Below are 16,134 nucleotides of genomic sequence, written 5' to 3'. Positions count from 1 at the left end.
AAGTTTTTAGCCTCAGCTGCATTTTGCAGTTTGGCAATTAGCAAATTTCATTATTTCATTGAGACAGAAGGCAAAATTCTATACGTGTGTGCGTGTGCGTGTGTCTGTGTGTGTGTGTGTGTGTTTGCTGGCCGCAGACAGATAAATGTTGTCATCATTCGCATCATTCTAATTAGTTATTTAATAGCTGCAATTTACCAAAAACTAAAACAACAACATCGTTGACATCTGTGCAAATAATTGATTTAGCCTTTAGAGACTTTACAAATTGACTTACAGTCAGAGAGCACAAATTGGAAACTTCAATTATGAATATTATTTTCACTCTTAAATAGTGTAGCAATTTCTTACTTTAAATAACAAGTTTTCGTTACAAAGTTCTCAATATCAAATAATTTGCGAGTTTTTTCTGATTCAAACGATTTTGACTTTAGCAAACAGACAATTATTCTAAAGTAGTTTAAGTTGTGACTATATTTGTTCATTTCACTTTATGAAATAACAACCAATTTATATTGAAATAAAGCTGTCGATGAGCTCTCCATATCGATTGGGCAACATGTCGTATTCCATTTTGTATTTCGTATTGTCTTATCAGTCAAGCCTAAGGCTTGCTAAAACAAATTAGATATAGTTTTTTTTTTATTTTATTATATTTTATTATAAATAAATTAGCAGCAGAGCAACGCTTGTAAATTATTAACATTTTTAGAAAATAAAGCCAAGGTAGATGCCCGAAATCATATTTTAGCATTAATGTCATTACATTTCCTCTTCAATAAGACCTGATTAATTGAGATAAAAATATATTTCTTTGTAATACTATGATTTAAGCTTATGTAACTCTAAAAAATACCTTTAAAAACTAAACTGAAATCAATTAGGATTTTATATGTTCTATTTTGTTTTATCAATTGAAAAAGTTCATTTTGCTATTAATTAATTTGGATTTTTGGAGCATGCTTAGAACCGAAAAGGATTAACTTCATAATTGAATCGCTCAACATTAAGCAATCATATTGATATAAATGTTTTTTACAGACTCAACAGGGAGTTGGTCTTATCTGCACTCTCGAATATTCTTAATGATCCCATATTTAAAAAATTCTTTCAATGGGTTAGATATCTATTTATTGGCTAAGAAATACAAAGATACCCAAACATAGTGCAGTTCTAATTCAAAGTCCTCATCTGTCCAAATAATAAATGCTGAGTATTTGTTAGTCGAGCAGCGTCAATCTATGTTATTCTAAACTTTAGGTAAGCCAAGCACACATTGTTTTTATGATTTCTGCATATCAATTAAAAATTCTGGTCTACCCACAAATATATCTCTCAGATAGTTGAACAACTTTCGCTCGTTATGAATTCCATAATTGGCCTTCATTTTAATCTCCAAATGCATTTGCATTTTCACTTTCACGGATAAAAAGAAGAAGAGATAAAAAACACGCGTATCAATTTACATATATATATAGTTTTTTGGAATAGCTTAAAAGCTTTTTTCGGAGTTGATTCAATTGTGAACCATCATCGAATGGGTTTACATTCTGCTACCAAATAGAAAAAGCTACATGAAAATCCTTTGGTGACATAGTTTTTTTAGTGACCTGATTGGCAGGGGCTGGCGGAGCAGAAGAGCAGCTTAGTCGGGTCGTTTGGAGCGAAATTAGGCAAGCTGTAAAAGAGCCGGAGAGGGAGAAATAGGGTGGAAAGCATTGCCCGATGCTCGGCATTGATGTGTGTTTTTATTTGGCACCCATTCCAAAAGGATTTCAACGCATTAAAAACCAAATTTGCGGCTTAGTTTTATTGAAACGTTTGCAGCTTGCGCTTGCTGTTCAGTTATTTGGTTTGGTTTTTAGTTAGCTTGGATTTGAAATTGACTCTTGCAACTATTTAGTTCGATGGATGTGAGAAAACATTAAATAACTTCTCTCTCCTCGCTATGCGAAAGCCCCACAATGTATGCTATTAGAAGTCACTGATAGCAGAGCTTATGAGCTATGAAGTCATTGAAATAGTCTCCATAGAGTAAACAAATTCTTGACTAATATCAGCAGGCGATGCGTTATTACTCAATCAGTATATTTCTGTCAAAAGCTCTGTCAGCTCTGCTTGTGTCAACTAATTTCGAAGCTGCAATGCTGTTGCAGACAGTGTAGATGCCACAGTCTAAAGCAGGCAAACTGAAGATGATGTATATCTACTATAGATACCATTTAGTTCTAGAGAAGTAAGAAACTTTCTCAATTAGAACCATTTTTTGACCTAAAATATTTCATGTACTAATTTAAATTAGATGCATAAATATAAATGTATAACAAATGTAACATATACCCACGGAGATAGTTTTATCTTTCTATATTTCTGTAGACTCTTCTTTTATTAAGCTGTCACAATCGTTGATTGCATGTAAATCAAGTTATCTTCCTCAAGCTCTGGCAAATGCAATTTTAAATTATTATATTAAAGCAAAATGTGTTTGAATATATGTGTATAACACTGCTTGTAAGTTAATGACAATGCCTAAATAATTGAATTTTGTTTAGAATTCAATTGACTGCGTACGCATGTCAGGCAGACCTTGCTCGATGCTATTGTTCCTGGTTATGGCGTGCTTCAATTAGATCAAGGTGTAAATGACATAAGCTCAACGAAAGCCACTGCAAAGCTTAACTAAAGTAACTTGAGGCTGGATGATGGGTGCAGTAGATGCTGTGATTGCCAGAAATTGTTGCTGGTGTGAGCTTAATTAATTTGACAACAGACTTTGACCTCGCCCAAGGCGCACACAGCCGCACGAACATACACATTCGCAGCAGTCTGGCAACGTCACTTAATTAATTTGCCGCTGTGTGCACTTAATGCCGGAAGTTGAAGAAATACTGCCGCATTTTGGCATTATGGCATGGCAAATTCCAGCAGCAGCAACAGCAGCAGCAGCAGTAAGATGAGCTGTTTAGAGAAGGAAGTTCTCTCTGCCACTGCATTTGCCACATGTGTCCGTGAGTGTGTGTATTTGTGGGTGTGTGTGTAAATCAATCAAAATGCTTCCGCCTACAATACTGTTTCCGAGCCAGCGACCTCAGTCGTGCCTCTAACTGCCCCGCTCTCAGTTCAATTTATGGCAAATCTGATGCAAATATCTAAGAAGCTTACGACGCCCAAAATCGTTTACGCATTTTTAACCCATTATGCCTCGGCTTGTACGCTAGGGACCTCAAGGCCGGTCGCCACGGCTTAAGCTGTCGACTCCATCTATCCTTCCCCCGGTGCCAAATACCGGTCCCTACGCCCTTCAAACTCCCTGACGGATGCCGACAAACTCATTAGTAGCCAAAGGCAAGCCATAAATTTGCCACCAGTCCGAGCTCCAAACAAAAGCACTCTCTTTCAGTGTTTGTCTCTCTCTCTCTCTTTCTCTCTGTCTCTCGCACTATCTCGCTCCTAGTCGCTTGGCTTGCATGGCTTTTGGGCATGTGGGAAATGCTGTTAAGCTTGACTTCCTTGAGCTGTCAGGCAGTGTCAAAATGAATGTTCAGCTTACATCACACATACACATTGATGAACATTTCTGTGTTCAGAAATCAAGTAAAAAGGGAATTCAAAATAAAATTCTAAGAAGAAACTTGAAATTGCCTTTCAAAATATGAATGTGCTCCTGAAACTGATGCAAGACTTAGTTGAAGAGCCGAATAACCAGTTGGAAAATGTTTCTTCAAGTCTTCATCTGTGCCTCTTAGACTCAGGCTAACAACTGCTTAGTTTCGGAGTTGTCCTTCCAAATAGACTTGCCCTTAGTCAGTTCTTCGAGACGGGCAACCATATCAGGCACAAAAGGCAGTTGCTTCCGCGTTGCAGTCCTCAACTGGCTAGCCTAATAAATGACCTGTCCATTATGAGAGAAAGGATAACCCACGCATCCTGCCTACATTTGGCAAGCGAGCTCCATTGTCGGGCTAAGCTTGGAGCCAAGTTGCAGCCATATCCCTTTGCCATTTACATCGTCAGCAACAACGCGAACATCATCATCAGACAGCATTGAAAAATCACTTCAATGCACTAAAATCCTATTAAATCCGTGCAGTCAAAGCAACAACAACACGAACAGAGAGCAACATTAGTCAAGTATTTTTAGCCATTTTTGGCGCACGAAAAATGCAAATAAGTCAGCCAAGTCGTCAAGAGCCAGAACACGGGAGGAAGAGAAAGCCTTAGCGAGTGAGGGGCCTGTGCATGTGTGAGTGAGAGAACAATATTTATAGCATTGGCATAAACATAATGAATGCAATTCGTTGTTGCGTGGCTTGCTGAGTCGAGTTGAGTGCGCTGTGTGTGCGAGTGTGCGTGTAAGCTTGTGGTTAATGCTGTTGCTGCTGCCATTTGGCTTACTGAATGCAAAGCATTTGAAATTTAAAACGCAGCATCAACAACTACGCATAATTTATACAGTACATTCAAATAGGCTTTGGAGCTAGAGCGAGAGCGTAAGCAGCGCCTGCGAGTGGAAATGCCAAAGAGCTTTCTGTGCCCCACTTGCTACTGCTTACACTTCAAATCCAATGCCTTTTCACTTTCCATGTCCGTTGAAACCTGTCAAATCGTCAGGCTATGGAAATCTTTTATTTGCGCTTTGCAAAGAAAAGTGCGTTTGTACTCCGAAAAGCAAAGCTGCCATCTCTTGCGCGTGGGTGGCTGGGCCTTACTAGCGCTGCTTTCGCGGCGTGACTGCTGTTGCTCAAACGCCACTAATGATTGCGCCAAGTGGCAGCTGAAATGCACTTGGCAGCCTCACAAAAATATTTCACTAAACAAAAATGAACTAAGCAGCTGGCAATGATTGACTAGCCAAGCGAAAGCGAATCCCATTGGAGAAACAGCTTAAAGTATTAGGAGCTAATTCCAATGACTGCTTTAAATAAAAGTTCGGTTATTCTGAAAGTAATTAGAATTTAAATAAATATTTATATTTGCAGTAAGAACTAACGATTTATTCGCAAATTTCTTCAAAACAAATTTATACATTTGCAATAAGTAATTAAATTCTGTTTTATAAACTTGGTTTTTTTCTGACACATTTTATTTATTTCCAATTACTTTTTATTAACTGGAAGGTCTTTTCACGTGTGTAAATTGCATTTTAATAAAGTAAAAAATATTTAAGCTTTGAAGTTAGATTCATAACATTTAAATAATTAATATCTTGTGTATCTTGGATGCTGTGCATAAGAATGTGGCCAATTAGAACAAAGAGATGAATGAAACACAAATAATTTAGATAATTGCTTTAAATTTATTTAGATTTTAGCTCACAATATCTTCTGGCCAGCACATCCGGTCGGGCACACACAGAGAGCGGACGAGCCACAGGGAGTCTGAGCTGGGGCCCTAAGTTGACCCAATTAGCCAGGCCTTAAGGCTGCAGTGGATGCCACTCCACTGCCAGATTACTTACTACTGCATGCGCCTCCTAGTGCCACGCCTACTTTGTTGCAGCTTCCACTCGGCATTTGTGTGGCTGCCTCATGTAGTCCATGCGGGTCAAGTGCTTCCGGTAGCTCTTCTTGCCGGGTGCAAAATTACATTAAACATATTTTATTAAATTCTCATATTTATGCCACGCCCTGCTCGCCTAATGCTGCTACTACTGCTCATGTTACACTTTTCACATGTATAATTCAATTTTTCTGGTGTTGTTTTTTCTCTCGTTTTATTGTTGCAACATGTGGCAAGAGATATCCTGCCGCCACGTCCATTAGCTGTTGTTGTTGTGCTTGCCGTTGCCGTTGCCGTTGCTCCTTTCGTTGTATGTTGCGAGCATTGCATTAGCTGCAATTAATTAAGTTATACGCTGGGAATTACTTAAGCTTGGCCTGGCTTACAATAAACAGTTCATAAATATGCCACATGTGGCCATAAATACTTGAGGCTAAAGCTACAGCAAAACAATTAAGAATGCTCCATGACAGAGATACTTGACTAGGGATTAACTAGATGAACTAAGCAACGTTTAATTCGTTTGGTCTGGCAGAATTGCAAATGAAATTTCAAAAATGTAGTCTACCTACACTAACCAGCGAAATAGGTTTAAGTAAATGCCAACGACTAGGCTAAATATTCGTATTCCACTTTAAATTTAAATACTATCTCTTGCGCATAGATATAAGACGTTTTCAAGTCAGTTTATGTTAACCAAGCTCTTAAGAGTATGAAATTATTATTTAATTAATAATTTATAGCAAGCTATCAATAAATCACAAAAAATATTAAATTTGCTTCTCATTGAAAGCTCCGCCGGAATATAAGATGTTAAGTGGGTTCTCAAATAAAATAGTGTTACTAACTCAAAGTTCTGCAGCTCTATAAAACACACTTTGCAAATAAATTCAAGTTTAATAATTTAAGTCCTGAGATTAAGCTGATTTACCCCATAAACATTTAGTCATTAAGTAGAGAGTTCTTTGTTTAAATATATATATATATATATATATATATATATATATATATATATATATATATATATATATATATATATATATATATATATATATATATATATATATTTGTATAAATATATATATTCAACAAATATTTTCGATACTCATAAGCCTCAAACACGCCGCATTAATCACGTTTGCGCCGCAAAACTTTCTTTACAGTTGACAAACAGGAAAACCTCAAAACACGGTTGGCCAATTACGATTGTATAAGCCGAGTGGCTGCTGCTGCCGTTGCCATTGCCGTTGCAGTTGCAGAGCCAAGCCCGAGTCCCATGTCCCGAGTCCCTGCAGCTAAATCCGCATTCTGCATTCCGTATTCCGAACGCCGCATTCGCATTCGCAGCCAAATCTGCCTTTGTCACAGCCAAGGCAAATGTCAATTGTGTTCGCCTTTGGGGTTGAGTGCAGGATGTGAGGATCAGGATGAGGACAACAAATTGCATGTCAACAGCTCGCGTTGGGCATAGGACCCGACCCAAGCTAAGCCAAGCGGGATTAACGCTGACAAAAACAAACTAAGCAAAAATGTGAATAATATAAATCTATATATAAATATGCAGGTATATATATGCGCTCAATGTATTTGAATTGTGGAATAATGGAAATGGAATATTGTGCACTGGCATTGCGAATCAATCGAGCTTGTAATTCTGAGAGCTGCTCGGTCAGGTTTTCCAGTTGTTGTTTGTTTTCTTTTTGATAGCTCGCCCACGCAGCTGTTTTTCCCAGATCGTAGCCCCTCGAGTTGCTTTGTTGTACTGCTGGCTATTATTATTATTTTATGGGCCTCTCGAACCGCATTTTACGAGCTGTCCAAAACGGCATTGTCAACAAGGTGCATTCATAAATTAGTCGCAGTTGAAGTTTTTGGCGACCAAACTAATTGTTATAGCCAAAGGGCTTTATCGCCTTGCAGCTCGCACTTGTGCTGCCTCTTCAAACTAATTAAGTTTCCACAGCTCCCAAAAAATAATGGTAAAAAAAACATTTGGTCCGAGAAGCAGGAAAACCCGCCACTAGCTTTACAGTTTTTACGTTTTTATGGCTTTATTTACGACTTTCGCTTTGAGCGCATTGTGTGAATTTTGTTGAGTTTCTTTTTAATGCTTCTTAATTCTAATTACCACACGCTCGACTGTTCATCTCTTGTCTGCCAGCTGCCCACTACTCAGATAGTTCTTCATTACTAATATCCTATTAAGTGTATAGACAGGGTATTCGCTATTTATAAAGCAGCTTGGCCTTTTTAACTGTTTGGGAATTAATTTGAATTTAATGGGGAGCTTTGTTAGAAAATTATGTATAAATGATTGCGTATGGGTTTTAGCTAAATCATGATATCTTGTATAACAGCTAGTCAGAATTTGACAAACATCAATATTATATTATATAAAGCTTTTAGCTATATGTTACTATAAACAATATTGACTGTGCATTTATATATTTCTATATAATATAATGCGAGGTATTTTATAGTTGATTTATATTATTATTTTACTATTTTTATTGTGTTTAAGATACGCCCTACCAATTTTTAGTTTACGACTTTTTACATTTTAATGGCGCTGAAGAATGAGATCCGTTAGCCAGGTTAAAATTCTCAGCGCACAGCGCTACGAAATGCAATTTGAGCATCATTAAACGTTAACTTGCCTGCACTAATTTGGTTTCAAAACACCTGAAAAGCCAAGGCGAAAAGAACTTTAAACCGACAATGGGTCGAAGCTTAGTAACGACCATCTTCTACGCATTTAACAATTTTCTGCTTCATTTTCGTATCAGACAATTTGGCTGTAACTAAAGTGAAACAGTTATTTAATAGAAGAAGATCAGTTAAGAGAGCATTGTCTGAGAACATATTTAAGACTGAGCTGTGGCATTTGCCTCGTTAGGAATTTCTTTGAAATATTTTTGTTTATTTTGACTAATTAAGATATTTAGACTGCCTCTCTCTTCCTGCCCTTTCTTCTCTCAGTCTCTTTGTTAATGATGCTTTAAATAATCTCTGTTTAGGTGCATCTAATAGCAATGAAAAACTTTACTCTCTCCTGTTGTTCAACTACAGTGGGCTGTTAGACTATTTAGTAGAGTAGTCACTGGCAACAGGGCAGATTTATTAAATTTTGTAATTATTCGAATACTTCCATTAACATAAAACAAACAAATCAAACTTTATTTCGTAGAATTAGTATTATTATATTAGAAGTTAATGTGTTTAAGCTGCTGTCGTTTCACTCTTCGAAAATCTATTTTAACTTTTATATTAATTAAGCTTGTTGCATTTAATTTGTTAATTGGGAGTACTTATGATAATGTGGCATTTTGGCCATTTTAATTATAATAAATAAAGCTTGTTGGTCGTCTTCCAGTTGGGTGTAAATTAAATGTTTAGCTGAACTTGGCAATGTTTCCATTTAAATAAGCTAATTTAGACGAATTGGCGCCAAAATGTTTGTGCAAAGTACAAGTAAATGCAGTTGACTTTACATGAATAACAAATTTGGATTATAAAAACAATTTATCAACATTTATTGCCAGCATAATTTGCATTTTATGAGCCAAAATGCCAAAAGCGAGTTAACATAAACGAGCGACAAAGCAATGCCAGAGGGGGGAACCCAAGCAGAGGGAAGCAGGCAGCAGCAACTCATGTAGCTGTCACGTGTGTGTGTGCGTATGTGTGTGTGTCATTGTCATTTTGTTGAGAGTTGGCTTAATTGCCAGGCGACTGGGCTAAAAGGATGCAACAGTTGCTGCTTGCCTGTAGTTGGGTGGCGAAATGATTTCAGGCGGAAAATTGTGCAAACAACGTGAAGAGCGACTGCAGCCACAGCGTAAATAAATAAAAGCATATTTAGAATAATAATAGAGCTAAACGCTGCACAGGATATGCAGATCCTAGGCCACTTGACGCCAGGCGCAAGAAGGCAATGCCACGCCTATACATAACTATATATATATCACAGATTCAACTGCAAGCACAGTTCTTTTATTCGACATCAAATTACTTAGTTACATTAGTCGCTCAGTTGATAAAGTGTCATAAATCAGTGGTTAGTGTTGGAAAATGTGCGCACACAGTGTTGACTAATGCCAAGTCACGAGTGCGAATTAGTCGAGTGTTACCCAACGTCATAAATAATTGGCCAAAGCTCTCGGATTAGCCAGCACGCAGTTGTCATGTTAGCAAAGTTCTGTGCTCTGCGGCAACTAATTGCCTGTAATATGTGGGTTTTGTGGGTTAACAACAATTCCGAATGACTGCAAAGCTTAAAATCTAATTTAACACATTTTTGCATGTGAACATGCTAAGAGATTATTTCGATCTGGTCTATATAGCAATTGTACAGTCCTAAGTTGTTAACGAGTGTGAAGCGTGATTTGTGAATTTGACTAGGAACAGAGCTGAGAGATGATCCTATGGATTCGTATATATGAAATAATGAAAGGTAGACAAATGTAGACTAAGCTTGAGGAGAGTTAAAAGTGAATATGAATATAAAATGAGCTCCTATTGGGCATCAAGGTTTGCTTAGCTATTCCCACTGTGCGTAGTTTACGCCATATTAAGTTCTTATCAAATGAAAAACATATTCCCTGCCTGCATTCTTAGCTGCGGCTGCAATTGAGATAACATTTAGAGTGCAGGCCAACAAATTTAACTTGACTCTGGTCAACTGTTTGAGGGTTCCTGCTTATCCCAAGCACATCTCGCCGCACACGCCTGTTGCCTGCCGCCTGCTGTCCGAGTCACATGTCATGTCATTTGTAAGTTACTATCGTGATTTGTCCGTTCATTTCACTGTGGAGTCTGCATTAAAAATGTGCCTGTCGCTGATGTGTTTGCAATCGCACACACATCCGCATCAGGCTGGAGCAAAGAGTAAGGAGCAGGCAAACAAACAAACAAATATCCTGTCGCTGCACGCACTTATCCTGCATCTGACACTTAACACTTGAGCGCCTGCCCTGGCTGCCATTAATGTGCGAAAGTTTGAGAGGTGGAAAGGGGGTGTGCCGCTTGGTCTAGTGTGCAATATGCTTATCGCAGCGACAACAACAACAACAACAATTATTGTTTATTATTGCTCGGGAACTGCATTTTCCTTCTGCTACCCACAGACCTTCCCTTCAAGACCCCTGCGAGTTTCCATTCTCTTTTTCTTTTTAGACAGTTTTCCTGATTTGTGATTTGTGATTTTGTGCATTCGATTTCATTTGAGTGGACAATCGAATTATTGCGCCTGACATTTTTGTGTGCACTGCTTTGGATGCGTGGATTTACTTTTTTTATGGCCTGTCGCTGCTCATTTGTTGCGGACACGTTTCCCAGCGCCGTGTGGGAAATCGTGAAAAGTCTTTCAAGTGTAAATTAAAGTGTGATTCCCGATGCACGCGCACACAGCACGTTCGTGGCAACAGGAGGCATCAAGAGGGCAGTCGCCACGGCGAATAAAATTGCGGAAATTCAAAAATATTAAAAAACGAAAGGAATATGCATGGTCGCATTGGATGTTGAGGAATATACACAGCCGACATACCCTCAAATCAATATATTTTAAATTAAGTACTTAAACTAGTATGACAAAAAGCCATGCACAGAACATAGCAGAGAAAACATCAATCAGTAAATAGAATATAATAAATAAAATATAATAAAGAATTTAAATTGCTATCTTATAAGAAGGGATTAGTCGGATAATGATGAAGTGATCTCAGCGCATATATAAAAATGAATACTACAATAAAGCAGATGCTTATGCAATGTGTTACATAATTGTTGACGAATTCCGAAGTATCTTCGGTAAGGGTATACAGAATATGCATGGCAAGTCTCTGGCTAGGTGGAATTGTTGTATGTGCAAGGATAAGCCAGTGACAACATATTTCTGCCTCTGACGCCGTTGAGTGGCAACTTCCTCACAGTCTTTATTTGTGGCACATCGTCGACGGCATCTTTGTCGCCTTCGCTCTTCCTATCATCATCATCCTCATCATCATCGGGCTCAGTGAAGGCTGTGCTCGGCGCGTGTGCCCGTGGTTTATTATTTTGATATTTCCTGAGATATTTCTATGCCCATTTCCACTTTTACGCTCATGGAGCAGTCAATGAAAAGAGTTTTTCATGGCTATGGGATTCTCCTTTATTATTGTGAGTGAAATAAGTTGAATTTAATAGAGTCAAAGGGACCAACTGAAGCTTGGTAATTGGTATTATAAAGCAAAATAATATATTGGGTTTTAATAAAAGTGAGTCCTTTCATTGCAGCAAGTCTTCCATATGAAAGGATTCGAAATTAATTATCTATTTGCTCAACTGAAAATTTCAGGGATATCAACCTTTAGTGTGGACACAAATAAATAATGATGATTTAAACATCTAAATTTGATGAAAAATTCATATTTTTGTAATTTTTTTAAACAATTTTAAATGAAAGAATTTTATTTTATTTTAAATTAATTTACTTTAATTTAGTTTACAATTGGGACATTTGATAAGCAATTGCTATACAGAAATTGATACTAATATTATTATTATTTTAGCTAGTTAGTCTACAGATCATTAGTCGGGGCTTGAGCCCTGCTTCCTGCTCTTCAGCTATAGTTTATATCACTCAATAGCTCCATCTACAACTTTACTAAAATGGAAACACCTTATCAAACCATTATTATAGAGTTTAGTCTGTTGACTTTGCAACTAATCTATAACCTAACATATGGGTCAGATTTTCTTGGGGCTTATCCGTTCAGGGTTTCGCTTTCAGTTCCCGGGACATGTTGCCAGACGTTTAATGCTAATTTCTTGGACAATCCTAAGTCTGGGGACGTCGGCTTAGTGATGATTACACAATGACCTGACAATTCCCGAAGTTATTGTCGGGTCCATTCAACTATTTACATGCGTCTCTGTTTGATCGAGTGGAATTTCTCAAATTCTCCGTAGGATTCCTGTTAGCACAGCGTCGTGCGTCGCTTGCTTTGTGTGTTCCTTTCGTTTATTATTATTTTGTTGTGAGAAAAGGTGCACTGGAGGGTTTGTGAATTTCGAGTTGTGTTTGGGTTTGTTTGTTTGCTGGCAGCAGGTCATGCGGCACATGCAGCACAGCAACACGGAATACCCATTGCAATCTGCCAACGGTGCAGCGGCAGAAGAACAACGCAGCAGCATCCCAGTTGGATTTATTTGAGATAGGGACGTTGGCTGCGCGAGCGGCTTTCTTCTCAGTTCCTGGCGGGGTAACTTTTTTTTATCCGTTTGCTGTAATCAAACAAACAAATGATCATAAAAAATCACTGCTGCTGCTGATGTTGTTGTTGTGTTAATGCCTTGGGCGCGGTGCACTTCAAAGCCCGCGTGCCGATCCTTTGGTCTGGCCAAGCAGCTCGTTAGTTTTTGGTTTTGGTTACGATTCGATACATTTTGTTTTGTTTTCTCGAGACTTCTCTTTGAGTTGTTGCATTTTCTCGTTAACGCAGCGCCGTTCATTGCTTTTAATGAGCTAACACACACACACACACACTCACAGGCACAAGCACACTGCACTCCTCTTACATTTGCCCTATTTCACATATTATTCACATAAATCAATAAATAAATATTATAGCCTCGCGGGCAACGTGTGAAAATCCTTTGCCTGCGCAAACAATAAACAACAATATTTTTCCAATTTTCTTAATAAAGCAAACACACGAGTTGTTCATCTAGTTCCAGTTGGCATTTCGGAGCTGTTTGCTTTTGTCTCCAGCTCGGGCTTAATGAGCTCATTAATGCAGTAGTCTCGGGGCAAGCGTTGATTGCGTTTTCATGCCAGCATTTCCCCTCCACTTGCCTTCAGCATCCCACCCACAGCATTTTCCATTTATCATCTCGCATTTCTCATTTGGCAATTCGGAAATTTGCGATTTTGAATTTTGATTAGAGATTAAATTGTCTCTGGCGATTAGCATCAGGCGCAGCTCTGGAGCATTGTGCAAACAAGCGTATGCTCGCATTAGCCACCCCACCACTGCACCCACTGCCATCTCTGTCTCTCCGCGCACCACCCATTGCCCTGCAACAATGGCTGCATCGAGCAGCCGCCGGCGCACTTTGTGCATCGTTTCATTTGCTCTCTGCTCATTAATTTTGCGGTTTGCATTTTTTTCCTCCACGATACGCTACTGGCAATTGAGTATACTGATTTCTGGATACAGTTTGCATTTGACGACCTTGTTTTAAACAAGTCTAATCTGTTGAAGCAAATTAAAATTGTAAAATACCTTTTTATCTTTGAATTGTTCATAGTAAATCAGATAGCTTAGAGTGCCACTCAGAACTTGGAGTACGTCAAATTATCTCTTTTTTCTCTGTGCTCTCTATGCTACTTTAATTAGAAAACATTCCATATGCCTCACTCAGCATCTTTTATACTTCCACACTCTTTATCCAACTAAAGTAGCGCATTAGCCAAGTCAGCTTTAGCTAACAGAGTTTCGTTGAGTTCCCTTCTCTCAATTTTTTTCCCATCCTGTGGCAAACATCAACTATTCCAGTCAGTGCCTGAAGCTGCAGATAAACGTTGCTGCTGGACTTATGAATATAATCCTTAAATTATTGCAATAAAAACAACAACGGCAACAATTGTTGCCCAACGGTGCAAATGAAAACCGAACTATTATGTGTGAATAAGCCAGCGGGCTGCGTGGCAGCCCCTCGGGCGATTATTGTGGCATTGGTGGCAACCTTTTGCCTGGCCTGTCGCACTAATAATTATGTGCCACGATTATGTGAGCGCGAGAGTCCTTTGGCGGGGATGAATAGCTTTTTGGGCGGTCGGGCAAATTGCAGCTATTATCAGTTCTCAGCTCTGGACGCGTCAAATGTTTTCTACATATGATGCACCGTTATGTTTCGCATTTTAATTGACGTGTTGCCACGCCCCCTGTAATGTCAAAGCTGTACGCGATAGTAGAGGGTTTTCTACCGTGTGACAATTATGCGGCAATTAAATGAGCTTAGCAGGGAAATGTTTTACCGCTTACGAAGCTGTAGTCCAATAAAAAATTATGCAAATTTCGAAATTGCAAAAACGTCGAAAAATCTTTAAAAAATCCAGCTTAGAAAATGCAGCGTGACAAGGCCAATTGTCAATCACAGTGTGACAGAGTGAGAGATAGATAAAGAGAGAGAGTAGGAGAGACTTGTTAGACTTTTCCGACTGACTGTCAATCAGCATTAAAAATCAATAAATGCTGCTGCTGCTAACATTTTCCGCCAAAACCAATCTCTTGTTGTTGTTGTTGTTGTTTTAGCCTAGAGGACATGTTGTGTGACAAAATTGTGCAAGCAAATTGTCAGAGGCATCAGCCAGGGGCAAGGATTATGAGCGTAAATTAACCCTTATTGCCAGAAAATATGCGACAGTTGATTGACAGACAAATGACAGAGCACATAAAATACATCTCTCGCCATATTCATGCCTACGTTGGCATAACTGTACTTATGCTCGACTGTGGAGAATCCTGGCCGATGATGGCAAAAAGGGGTCGCACTCTGATATGATTGAATTTGATGTACATGTGTTCAACATGACACTTAGTAGCGGCTTAAATGTGTTTAGACTGGAGAGTGAAGCGAGCGAACAGTCTGAGAGAAAGACACACACGATGCGATTGATTGAAAGATGCCAGCTTAAGTTCTTATATCAAAATTGAAATTGACATTTAAAAGGAAAGCCCAGGGCTGAAGTAAACCTCTTTTATGTACTCTATATAGAAAGCCAAGAGCAATTGTAAGCCTCTTTTATTTTCCCTATATCTATATAACTGTAGTAATTGTCTCTATATCTTATAGATAGTGGGTTCTTTAAACTATCAAACAGTGAAATACGAAAGAAAGCTTTGTGCAAGATTCAAGAAATCTCGCATTTAAATACGAACATTTGTTTTCCAATAAAATATCGCTTTGTCGGTCGATGACCTATAATCTGTAAATAATATATATCACTTAATCTCAATCTGTCTTTAGGCTTTCTTGATTTGTAAACTCGATTAACTCGATCATTGCAACTTTCACGCTTCAGGTTTAAGAAACAATTCGAAAGAGATTAACACGCGGCTAATGAAGTGTTTTTTATCTTTCGGCATAACATTATAAACATTGATAAAATGACAACAGAAATGTCCACAAATTTGTGATCTTTATTAGGCAGCAGTATTTTTTTAATTTACATTTTGTATAGACTACGTCAATGAAATTTGTTTAAGCACCTACGAGAAATTCAAGCTGATGAAGACATTAGAGCTGGGCTGCAGATTAGAGCAACTGGCTGATAAAGAGTTGAGGTTCAAACAATGCTGTCAGAGATGCTTTAGCCCAATTGATGAGGCGTTGGATTAGTTTAACGAATGGAAATGGAAATGGAAATGGATATGGAAATCGAAATCGAAATGGGTTTTAGGCTGTGAGAAATAGGTGGAAAGCAATTTACATAACATTCTCATTGATTGCTGCGGATCGGTTGGCAGCCCTCAACTTATCAGCAGCTAATCAGCATCAGCATGCGGCCACAATCGATTTAAGATCTCAGCACCTTGTTTTCGGGTAGCAGCCACACTGCGCAGCGGGCAGTGCGATACATTTTCACGACCT

At 38.4% G+C, this 16,134-nt stretch overlaps 1 protein-coding gene across 1 annotated transcript; it reads left to right on the top strand.

The window, feature by feature from the left end:
* Positions 1 to 3,716: 3,716 nt before the first annotated feature.
* On the top strand, positions 3,717 to 7,019 carry LOC111604882. The gene is made up of 2 exons (XM_023323119.2): positions 3,717 to 4,243; positions 6,663 to 7,019. The coding sequence occupies exons 1-2, from the start codon at positions 4,240 to 4,242 to the stop codon at positions 6,968 to 6,970; spliced, it is 312 nt and encodes a 103-aa protein (XP_023178887.1). The 5' UTR covers positions 3,717 to 4,239; the 3' UTR covers positions 6,971 to 7,019.
* Positions 7,020 to 16,134: the final 9,115 nt, after the last annotated feature.

The sequence above is a fragment of the Drosophila hydei genome, unplaced genomic scaffold, assembly GCF_003285905.1.
Source record: "Drosophila hydei strain 15085-1641.00,03,60 unplaced genomic scaffold, DhydRS2 tig00000063-arrow-pilon, whole genome shotgun sequence".
Classification (NCBI taxonomy): domain Eukaryota; kingdom Metazoa; phylum Arthropoda; class Insecta; order Diptera; family Drosophilidae; genus Drosophila; species Drosophila hydei.
This window is presented reverse-complemented; position numbering and strand designations above follow the sequence as displayed.